This window comes from Rhinoraja longicauda, chromosome 32 (genome assembly GCF_053455715.1).
Source record: "Rhinoraja longicauda isolate Sanriku21f chromosome 32, sRhiLon1.1, whole genome shotgun sequence".
Classification (NCBI taxonomy): domain Eukaryota; kingdom Metazoa; phylum Chordata; class Chondrichthyes; order Rajiformes; family Arhynchobatidae; genus Rhinoraja; species Rhinoraja longicauda.
The window spans coordinates 26,756,573-26,769,226 of NC_135984.1; the positions used below are offsets into that span (position 1 = coordinate 26,756,573).

General features: G+C 49.0%; 1 protein-coding gene across 2 annotated transcripts in view; it reads left to right on the plus strand.

Moving 5' to 3' along the window:
* The window catches only part of kirrel3a (kirre like nephrin family adhesion molecule 3a), a 649,014-nt gene that overhangs the window by 590,179 nt on the left and 46,181 nt on the right, over positions 1-12,654 (plus strand). For both annotated transcript variants that reach the window (XM_078427020.1, XM_078427019.1), the window contains one exon: positions 5,491-5,639. In XM_078427020.1, the coding sequence (XP_078283146.1) occupies positions 5,491-5,639 (149 nt within the window). The remainder of the gene's footprint in view (positions 1-5,490; positions 5,640-12,654) is intronic.

The window sequence follows — 12,654 nt, forward strand, 5'->3', positions numbered from 1 at the left end:
GCCCTTTTTATTCAAACAAATATTACAGTGAATTATTGTCCTGATGATTCATGGTACTGCTGACAATATGAAAGAAACTTCACTTGCTGCACTGACTGTCTTGCCCATGATGTGGAGACACAACGCGGGTGTCTGGTGGGGCTTTAGTGATCCCATCACTCCCACACTTTAATGGTCCAAACCCTTCCTCCTTTCAGCTGGTAGCCTGAAAAAGGGTCTCGAGCCGAAACGTCACCCATTCCTTCTCTCCAGAGATGCTGCCTGTCCCGCTGAGTTACTCCAGCATTGTGTGTCTATCTTTGATTTAAACCAGCATCTGCAGTTCTTTCCTACACAGCACTACAGGTCATCTCCGATCTCTGATCTCTGCTGATCTCACCTCAGTCATAGTTGGCAGGCCCCACTCCTCCTAACCCCAGACAGAAAAAGAAAAAGACAAGACTCGTTAGTGATCAGGAAGAAGGGTCTCAACCCGAAACGTCACCTATTCCTTCTCTCCAGAGATTCTGTCTGGCCCGCTGAGTTACTCCGGCTTTTTGTGTCAATTTATACCAGCATCTGCAGTTCCTTCCTACACATGTTGTTCTGACACGTCAGCCCTACAGTGTTTGATCTCTTTCCCAAAGTCTATTGATCCATGACCCACAAGTAGAGCAATTCTTCCATCACAAACCCCACAAAGGTCAACAGCCATGCACCTGCTTGCTGCGTGCAACAATCTGCAAGATGCTTCACAATGCTCTTGTCTACATTATTAGTTCCACAACCACCAAGTTATAATTCAACAGTCAAGAGTGTGTCTTGTCATACAGTTTGTTCCAAACAGAACAATAAACCTCTTACTTGCAGCAGCACAACACAATATGCAAACATCGTACTCTAGAAATAAAATAATATAATAAAGGGAAGAAAAAGTTAAGTACCTACACACACTCACACACACACACACACACATATATTATACACACATATGTATATAATACACACATATATGTATATCTCTCGTTTCCCTTTCCCTCAACTCTCAGTCTGAAGAAGGGTCTCGACCCGAAATGTCACCCATTCCTTCTTTCCAGAGAGGCTGCCTGGCCCACTGAGTTACTCCAGCATTTTGTGTCTATCATATGCATACATACATACATACATACATATATACATACATACATACATACATACATACATACATACATACATACATACATACATACATACATAACATACATACATACATACATACATACATACATACATACATACATACATACATACATACATACATGCATGCATACATACATACATACATACATACATACATACATACATACATACATATACACACATACATACATACATACATACATACATACATACATACATACATACATACATACATACATACATACATACATACATACATACATACATACATACATATACACACATACATACATACATGCATACATACATACATACATACATGCATACATACATACATACATACATACACACACACACACATACATACATAGGTACATACACGCACATACATACATACATGCATGCATACATACACACACACACACACATATATATATATGTACATGCATATGCACACACATGCACGTGTTAATGTATATATACATACAGTATATATATGTGTATATATGTGTGTGCGTATACATACATGCATACATACACACATACTTACATACATACATACATACTTACATATATATATATAGTATAAGAAAATAACTGCAGATGCTGGTACAAATCGATTTATTCACAAAATGCTGGAGTAACTCAGCAGGTCAGGCAGCATCTCGGGAGAGAAGGAATGGGTGACGTTTCGGGTCGAGACCCTTCTTCATACTTACATACATACATATGCATACAGCATATATATATATATATATATATATATATATATATATATATATATATACCTATACACACATTTTTTCCATATAAAAACAAACAAACAAACAATAATAGTGCAAAAAGACAAAGCCAATGCCCCAAGTCTATGTAGTTCAGAGCTTATTTTGAGGTTGTAGTGTTTAATCGCCTGGTGGCTGTTGGGAAGAATCTGTTCCTGAACCTGGACATTACAGTTAGTTTTCAGGCTCCTTTAACTTCTTCCTGATTGCAGGGGTGAAATGAGTGTGTGGCCAGGGTGGTGTGGGTCAGTGAGTGTGTGGCCAGGGTGGTGTGGGTCAGTGAGTGTGTGGCCAGGGTTGTGTGGGTCAGTGAGTGTGTGGCCAGGGTGGTGTGGTTCAGTGAGTGTGTGGCCAGGGTGGTGTGGGTCAGTGAGAGTGTGGCCAGGGTGGTGTGGGTCAGTGAGTGTGTGGCCAGGGTGGTGTGGGTCAGTGAGTGTGTGGCCAGGGTGGTGTGGGTCAGTGAGAGCGTGGCCAGGGTGGTGTGGGTCAGTGAGAGTGTGGCCAGGGTGGTGTGGGTCAGTGAGTGTGTGGCCAGGGTGGTGTGGGTCAGTGAGAGTGCGGCCAGGGTGGTGTGGGTCAGTGAGAGTGTGGCCAGGGTGGTGTGGGTCAGTGAGTGTGTGGCCAGGGTGGTGTGGGTCAGTGAGTGTGTGGCCAGGGTGGTGTGGGTCTGATGATGCTGGCTGTACCTTCGATTTAAATCAACATCCTCAGTTCCTTCCTGCACATAAAGTAAAGACGGTTCATTATCTGTGCATAACGTTGAACACCACAGCCATTTCCTGCCCCACAATCCAAGGAAGATTTATGATGAACCAAATGTGGGTGGTTGCACTTTTGAATATCCTGCTGGGATTTTCAAAACCCACGCTGATTAACTATCTTTCTTTGTGCCAAACGTAACTCCTGCATGTGGAAGACTTTCTCTCTCTTATCCCTGAGGGTCATGCCTGAGTCCATGTTTCCACGTTGTCAAGGTTGGACACTCCCAAACTTGCCCCAGGATTTAACAAAGATTTGGCTCTGGCCAAAAGCAAACTGAGATTCAATGAGTTCAGGGTTTTGTTGGCTTGGACAGAGATACAGTTTAGAGATACAGCGCGGAAACACGCCCTTCGGCCCACTGATTCTGGACCAACCAGCGATCCCCGCATACTCACACTATCCTACACACAACTAGGGACAATTTTACATTTACACGAAGCCAATTAACCTGAAAACCTGTTCGTCTTCGGAGTGTGGGAGGAAACCAGAGCACCCGGAGAAAACCCACGCGGTCACGGGGAGAAGGTACAAAATCTGTACAGTCAAGCACCTGTAGTCAGGATCGAACCCGGGTCTCTGGCGCTGTAAGGCAGTCGCTCTACCGCTAAGCCACCGTGTCGCCCGGAAGACTAAAGTTTCAGATGTTGTTGTTCGTTCTTCGGGTTCGAAGATGACCATGACTTCACTTTCAGTTGGAGGGTCGGTGACTGTGGGTTCGGAAGTGACTGGTGAGGCCAATCCGGGCCCGGAAAGCTCGCCCACACGTAGGACACAAGTGGATGGGTGCTGCAGTGGAAGTGGAGGTAGCTCGGGCCTTGCGCGCGGTGCGTTTCCTCTGGGCCTCTACAGTGCGTCTGTTCTCGGCTGCACGGGCTCCTGTGGTGAGCTTGCTACGCCAGGTTGAACGGTCCAGAGCAAGAGACTCCCAAGTGCTGTGCAAAGCGTCGCGGAGCACAAACAGGGCAGATTGAGATACGCAGGACACTTCTGACCATCCACTGCATCCTGACCTGTCTCCAGCCGGCCAGACTATGTCTTGCTGCTGGAACCCGATAGGCCGGGATGAGAGAGTGAGGCCGACGATCTGCGCAACTCCCCCTCACTTACATCCAAGTCAAGCGCAAGTCATGACTTCAACCCCATACCATGCAACCTCAAGTCCCGTGGCGATGGGAGAGTGGCGAAGCAGCAGGTGTGGATACACTGGAAGCTGTAGTGACGAACCTGCACACCGGTGGCCCAGGGCATATGGTCGCCCTCTACTGGACCGAAGCATCAGTGGAGTTCGGCAGCCCCCACCCCGGGTATCTGAGCAGCCTTCTTTAGGATTCGCTCTGCTCACCTCCATGGAGGAAGGGGCTAGAAAAGGTGCCTCAAACATAGCCTGCTTCACGTCACCTTGGCCAGCATACCGCGGCTGGCGGCGATCCCAATCAGCGGTCGAAATAATAGACAATAGACAATAGACAATAGGTGCAGGAGTAGGCCATTCAGCCCTTCGAGCCAGCACCGCCATTCAATGCGATCATGGCTGATAATAAGAAAAACAAGTTTAAGGTGCTGAACCTCGGCACGTGGAACCTTGTTGGACAACATCAAGGCAGATAGACCAGAAAGAAGAACAGCACGCTACAACGTGGACATAGCAGCACTCAGTGAAACTCGCATTGCAGACAAGGGTCAGCTCTCAGAACTTGGTGGTGGGTAGAGCACTGAACGGCAAGGGGCAGGCGTTGGATTCGCCATCAGATCCCACCTCGCCCGAAAACTTGCCAAATTTCAGATACAGATACAGGTAAAGATCTGGATTGGTCACTTTGTTACATTCTGCATTCCAGCTAATAAAGACAATCTTAGTCATAGAGCCTAACGTTTTGCATTATGTTGATGACTATTGAGTTTCTCCTAAAGAAGGTTTGGGCAGGTTTTATACAAGCAGGGTGGGGAGGGGGGGATCTGAAATCGCCAGAATCATCAAGGGAATAAATTCTCCAGAACATTGCCTGATTTCTCTTTCCATAGCTGCTGACCGACTGGATCATTTCTTCCAGCATATCTGTTTGTTGTCTGCTTAGACGAAGCATTTGGTCAATTGGCCTCATAACTCCTATTGTAGGCCAATGTCAATTGTTTGTTTGCTAATGCACCTGATGCAAGTGTGCTCTGCTATGGGTGCCTTCAGACAGTGAAGGTGTGGAGTATATCATAGGATGCCAGTGATGGATGTGATCTACATGAGGGAGTTACAGACAGAATTGTGGAGTACTTCAGTGACCGAGACCGGTGACCTATGGCGGCATGGTGGCGCAGCGGTAGAGTTGCTGCAGTACAGCGCTTACAGCGCCAGAGACCCGGGTTCCATCCCAACTACAGGTGCTGTCTGTACGGAGTTTGTACATTCTCCCCGTGACCGCGTGGGTTTTCTCCGAGATTTGCACTTTCCTCCCACACTCCAAAGATGTACAGATTTGCAGGTTCATTGGCTTCGTATAAATGTAAATTGTCCCTAGTGTGTGTAGGATAGTGTTAGTATGCGGGGATCGCTGGTCAGTTCGGACTCGGTGGACCGAAGGGGCAGTTTCCACGCTGTATCTCTAAACTAAACTAAAGTAAACCAGGGTTGAGTTGGGTATGAGAGTGAGGCGATGTTGGGCGTGATGTTTCATTGGTTCTGTGTTGTTCCAGGTGGGCGAAGGGTGGCCAGGTGTTGCGGGGTGTGCAGGGTGACACCTATGGGTTGTTATGGCGATGTTGGGCATGGTGTTTCATTGGTTCTGTGTTGTTCCAGGTGGGCGAAGGGTGGCCAGGTGTTGCGGGGTGTGCAGGGTGACACCTATGAGACGGTGGTGGACTACACCTTCTTCACAGAGCCCGTGTCGTGCGCTGTGTCCAACCCGCTGGGAAGCGCCAACATCAGCAGGACTGCCGACGTCTACTGTAAGGAACTCTTGCCTCCTCCTTCCTCAGACCCAGACACTCAGCATGTCTACCCCAGCGCTTCATTCCTCTCGCTTCCCCGCAGTCCCACATAACCTCCTGCACTTGGTATCAGCCCCGGCTACCCATTCATCCCCGCTCTCCCAACACTCACCAACAACGTCTCCTGGACCACCCATATTGAAGCAATGACCAAGGTAGCACACCAACGCCTCTACTTCCATAGAAGGCTTAGAAAGTTCAGCGTGTCCCCAACAACTCTCACCAACCTCTACAGATGTGCCGCAGAAAGTATTTTATCAGGATGCATCACAGCTTGGTTTGGGAACAGCTCCATCCAGGACCACAAGACATTGCAGCGAATTGTGGACGCAGCCCAGACCATCACACAAACCAACCTCCCTTCCATTGACTCCATCCACACCTCACGCTGCCTCGGCAAGGCCAGCAGCATAATCAAGGACGAGTCGCACCCTGGCCACTCTCTCTTCTCCCCTCTCCCATCAGGCAAAAAGGTACAGGTGTGAAAACGCACACCTCCAGATTCAGGGACAGTTTCTTCCCGGCTGTTATCAGGCAACTGAATCATCCTCCCACAACCAGAGTGCAGTGCTGAACGACCATCTACCTCATTGGTGACCCTCGGACTATCCTTGATCAGACTTTACTAGCTTTGCCTTGCACTAAACGTAATTCCCTTATCATGTATCTATACACTGTAAATGGCTCCATTGTAATCATGTATTGTCTTTCCGCTGACTGGTTAGCACCCAACAAAAGCTTCTCACTGTACCTCGGTACACGTGACAATAAACTAAACTGAAACTGAACTGATCTCAGCACGAAACCCAGTCTGTCCCACCCCTCGTCAATGCTACCATCTCCAGGGTCTCAGAGTTCCCCTTCATCTCACCTCCAGCCAATGATCCAATGATCTTTAACATCCCATGTCTCGGTATGGTGATCGGCTTTGTCTTTGCATGCACTGGTGAATCGTACAGCAGACCTCACCTCAGCAGTACACACGTGACGCCACGTGTCTGGTGCCGGCAAAGCTACTAAAGTTCACCAAACATTCCTGTCACCTGCCTGCCGTTGCACGAGGTGGCAGCCCACCTCCCCCTCCCCCTCCCCCACCCCCACCGCCCCCCCCCCCCCCAGATAGAGCTCTTGGTGATAGCAGAGTCAATAGACAATAGACAATAGACAATAGGTGCAGGAGTAGGCCATTCAGCCCTTCGAGCCAGCACCGCCATTCAATGCGATCATGGCTGATCACTCTCAATCAGTACCCCGTTCCTGCCTTCTCCCCATACCCCCTCACTCCGCTATCCTTAAGAGCTCTATCCAGCTCTCTCTTGAAAGCATCCAACGAACTGGCCTCCACTGCCTTCTGAAGCAGAGAATTCCACACCTTCACCACCCTCTGACTGAAAAAGTTCTTCCTCATCTCCGTTCTAAATGGCCTACCCCTTATTCTTAAACTGTGGCCCCTTGTTCTGGACTCCCCCAACATTGGGAACATGTTATCTGCCTCTAATGTGTCCAATCCCCTAATTATCTTATATGTTTCAATAAGATCCCCCCTCATCCTTCTAAATTCCAGTGTATACAAGCCCAATCGCTCCAGCCTTTCAACATACGACAGTCCCGCCATTCCGGGAATTAACCTAGTGAACCTACGCTGCACGCCCTCCATAGCAAGAATATCCTTCCTCAAATTTGGAGACCAAAACTGCACACAGTACTCCAGGTGCGGTCTCACCAGGGCCCGGTACAACTGTAGAAGGACCTCCCTGCTCCTATACTCAACTCCTCTTGTTACGAAGGCCAACATTCCATTGGCTTTCTTCACTGCCTGCTGTACCTGCATGCTTCCTTTCATTGACTGATGCACTAGGACACCCAAATCTCGTTGAACTCCCCCTCCTCCTAACTTGACACCATTCAGATAATAATCTGCCTTTCTATTCTTACTTCCAAAGTGAATAACCTCACACTTATCTACATTAAACTGCATCTGCCATGTATCCGCCCACTCACACAACCTGTCCAAGTCACCCTGCAGCCTTATTGCATCTTCCTCACAATTCACACTACCCCCCAACTTAGTATCATCTGCAAATTTGCTAATGGTACTTTTAATCCCTTCGTCTAAGTCATTAATGTATGTGGGTGAGGGCAGGAACGGGGTACTGATTGTGAATGATCAGCCATGATCACATTGGTGGTGCTGGCTCGAAGGGCCGAATGGCCTCTTCCTATTGTCTATTTTCCATTGTCTATTATCCCCCACCGCCCCCTCGATGGCCCCCTGCCATTGCTCTCGATGCTCCACCATGTTCTTGGGGCCCTCCTCGCTCCGGGCGGCACGGGTCCCATGGACACCGGTGGTTCGGGGACGAGACCAGGGCCTGCTGCAGTGAGCCGGGCCTGCTTTGCCAGGAGTGCTCTCCAACTCCAAGATCATTACTGTGATATTGTTCACTGTCACAGCTCCCAGCCTTGTCTACTTTTCCAAACGGCCAGTCACTCTCAGACACTGACGATCTCCCAAACCAGAGGCACTTCAAATGCCCCAACTATTAATCATGACCAATCTCCCAGCTGCCCCGTAAATCACCCACCCCCCCCCCCCCCCCCCCCCCATCCAACCCTCACTCACAATCACTCAGGCCCACTTATCGCCCGGTCATTCCCAGACTCTCAATCCCTTACAATCTACAAGCTCCCCTCTTATTCTAAGTTTAGAGTTATAACATGGAAACAGGCCCTTCAGCCCACCTAGTCCATGCCAGCCCATGATCACCCATGCACTAGTTTTATCCCACACACGAGGGTCAATTTGCAGAAGCCAATTAACCTACAAAGCTGCATGCCACTGGGATGTGGAAGAAAACCCACGCAGTCACAGGGAGAACGTACAAACTCTGCACAGACAGCACCCACAGTGAGGATGGAACCAGGGTCTCAGGCATTGTAAGGCAGTAATTGTGCCACTGTGTCACTCTTCCAAGTAATTCAACTCACATTCAAGGACCTCTAAATTCGTAGACATCCCCAATCACCCAACCTTTTACTGTTCTTGAATCTCTCTGATTCTACCAAACTATATCTCCGAGTCATTCCTAATTTCCCATCAACGAGATAATCTAATGGTCCAGTGGGCAGCACGGTGGTGCAGCGGTAGAGTGGCTGCCTTGCAGCGCCAGAGACACGGGTTCGATCCTGACTACAGGTGCTGTCTGTACGGAGTTTGTACGATCTCCCTGTGACTGCATGGGTTTTCTCCGGATGTTCCGGTTTCCTCCCACACTCCAAAGACGTACAGGTTTGTGGGCCAATTGACTTGTTAACTTTGTAAAGATTGTTCCTGGTGTGTTCTGGGTGTGTTAGTGTGCGGGCAGCACTGGTGAGCCGAAGGGCATGTTTCCGCGCTGTTTCTCAAAACTAAACCAAACTAAAATTGTCAGTCATCATAACCTTCCACACGGTTATCCCCACCAATCTGCATGTCATTTGTGAATGTAATTTTCTTGCCAACTCACAAGGGGAGCGAGGTTGCCAGGCCCAATCCCTGTGGAACACCCATAAGTCAAAGGCATCTGATCTCACTAGTCTGTTCATCTAAATTGGACTGCTTCCAACCCGTCACTCTATCCTCCCTTGCAAAGCTTGTCTCCGCTATGAAACCTGCAACCTGCCCCCTTGATCCTGCCCCCACTGCCCTTCTGAAGGATGTCATTGCAATAGCCGGTCCCAGCATCCTCTCTATTATCAACAGTTCTCTGGCCACTGGCACTGTTCCAACCAGTTTCAAGCACGCGGTGGTCCAGCCCCTACTGAAAAAACCTAACCTAGACCCCACCTTGCCTAGCAACTACAGACCCATTTCCAAACTGCCATTCCTGTCAAAAGTCCTTGAAAAGGCAATTCTAAACCAATTAGTGCCCTACCTGCACCAAAACACCATCCTGGAAAGTTTCCAGTCAGGTTTCAGAGCCCACCACAGCACAGAGTCTGCCTTGTTGAAGGTACACAACGACCTGCTTCTCGCCATCGACACCGGCGACTGTGCAATCCTGCTCCTTCTCGACCTCAGAGCAGCGTTCGATACAGTGGACCACACCATCCTTATTGACCGTCTCCGGTACGCGGTTGGCATTGATGGCACTGCCCTGAGCTGGTTCGCTTCGTACCTCAAAGATAGGAGTTTCGCCATCAACATAGGCAGTTATTCCTCTGCTCCAGCTAGCCTCTCCTGCGGAGTTCCACAGGGCTCCATCCTAGGCCCCATACTCTTCTCTCTATACATGCTCCCCCTTGGCCAAATCATTCAAAGGCACGGCATTTCTTTCCACTGCTATGCCGATGACACTCAGCTTTACCTCCCCCTGAAACCCAACAACCAGTCAAATTTAAACAGCCTCTCACACTGCCTTGAGGACATAAAATATTGGATGGCACAGAACTTCTTCCAATTAAATGAGAGCAAGTCTGAGGTCATCCTATTCGGCCCCCCCGACTCCATCAAATTGATAACAGGCAGTCTTGGAAGTCTATCCTGCCTAGTCAAACCGCATGTCAAAAACCTCGGCATGATATTTGACTCTGCATTCAAATTTGATAAGCAAGTCAACGCTGTGGAAAAAGCCAGCTTCTTCCAACTTCGAACCATAGCTAAAATCAAACCTTTCCTCCAATTCGACGACACAGAAAAAATCATTCACGCTTTCATTTCCTCCCGCCTAGACTACTGCAACTCCCTATACACTGGGATCAGCCAATCTTCCCTGTCCCGCCTGCAACTGGTCCAAAACGCCGCAGCGAGACTCCTGACGGGTACCCGTAAAAGGGACCACATCACCCTGATTCTGGCCTCTCTCCACTGGCTCCCTGTACGGTACAGAATCAACTTCAAGCTCCTCCTATTCACGTATAAAGCCCTAAATGGACACTCCCCCCCCCCACATCAAAAATCTTCTAACCCCCCTCTCTAACTCCAGGTCCCTCAGGTCGGCCGACTTGGGGCTACTCACTATCCCGCGGTCTAGGCTTAAGCTCAGGGGTGACCGCGCTTTTGCGGTTGCAGCTCCTAGACTGTGGAACAGCATCCCTCTCCCCATCAGAACTGCCCCCTCCATCGACTCCTTTAAGTCCCGGCTCAAAACCTATTTCTACTCCCTAGCGTTTGAGGCTCATTGAGGAGGCGCTGTGAACTGTTTGCGTGCTACTGTATGTTTCATTTTTTTTCCATTGGAACCTAATCAGATGTACAGCACTTTGGTCAACGTGGGTTGTTTTTAAATGTGCTATACAAATAAAATTGACTTGACTTGACTTGACTTGATCAGAGAAAATCACCCCTCTCCTTCCAGCCTCTGTCTCCATCTCCCGGTGGCCGAGCACTTCAACTCCCCTTCCCATTCCCAGTCTGACCTTTCTGTCATGGGCCTCCTCCAGTGCCATAGTGAGGCCCACCGGAAATTGGAGGAACAGCACCTCATATTTCGCCTGGGCAGTTTGCAGCCCAGCTGTATGAACATCGACTTCTCCAACTTTAGATAGTTCCTCTGTCCCTCTCTTCCCCTCCTCCTTCCCAGATCTCCCTCTATCTTCCTGTCTCCATCTATATCCTTCCTTTGTCCCGCCCCCTGACATCAGTCTGAAGAAGGGTCTCGACCCGAAACGTCACCCATTCCTTCTCTCCTGAGATGCTGCCTGACCTGCTGAGTTACTCCAGCATTTTGTGAATAAATACCTTCGATTTGTACCAGCATCTGCAGTTATTTTCTTATATCTCCCATTGCCAAGTCACTTGTGGGTCCAATTTACCAACTTGCCCTAAATCCCTAACCTTTAAAATTCCCTCAATTTTTCCCCCCATTAATTTCCTCTGTGTGGGTGGGTTTGTATCTGTCAGTCTTTCCCCTGTCGCCCATCTTGGAAAGGAGACCCACATCGCGATCCACTTGTCATCTGCTGCTCCACTTTTGGCCAGCAAAGGAGATCAGAGCCAGTGCTCCAGTGGACTTCTCCCTGGCCCCCTATTGCAGCCCAGGATAAACCTCTCCTGGCCCTGGGGAATTATTCACCTTCAACGCATGAGGTGCAGGTGCATTAGAGATGCAGCGCAGAAACAGGCCCTTCAGCCCACCGAGTCCGCACTGACCAGCGGTCCCACACACTAACACACACTAGGGACAATTCACATTCACACCACACCAATTAACCTACAAAGCTGTACATCTCTGGAGTTGGGCAGGAAACTGAAGATCTCGGAGAAAATCCACGCAGGTCACGGGGAGAACGTACAAACTCCGTACAGACGGCACCTGTAGTCGGGATGGAACCCGGGTCTCTGGTGCTGTGAGGCAGCAACTCTACTGCTGCCCATTCTCTTTACCCAACCCTAAATCTCCCTCGGCAAGCAGGGCTCCCTGTGCATGTTACCCTTGCCTTTCACCCTAACGGGAACACATTGGCCTTGAATTCCCGCTGTTTCTCCTTTGAATGCTCCCCTCTCTCCAGACATAGACATACCTACAAGTAGATGCTGCCAGTGTACATTTGCCAGGTCGTGTCTTATTTAAATGAAATTGGTGTCCCCCCCACTTTAAGACCTTTATTCCTGGTCCATCCAGATCTTTCTCCATAACTATCTCCAACATGGTCGCCACTAGCCAACTCTCCACCTAACCAACTACATTCCCCATGGTAAGTGTAGGAAGGAACTGCAGATTCTGGTTTACACCGAAGATAGACACAAAATGCTGGAGTAACTCAGCAGGACAGGCAGCATCTCTGGAGAGAAGGAATGGGTGATGTTTCGGGTTGAGACCCTTCTTCAGACTGAGCCTGAAGGCTATCTGAAGAAGGGTCTTGACCCGAAACGTCACCCATTCCTTCTCTCCAGAGATGCTGCCTGGCCCACTGAGTTACTCCAGCATTTTGTGTTAATCTTTTATTCCCCTTTCCGCGATGGTCTAGCTACATTCTGGATCAACAAACTCTC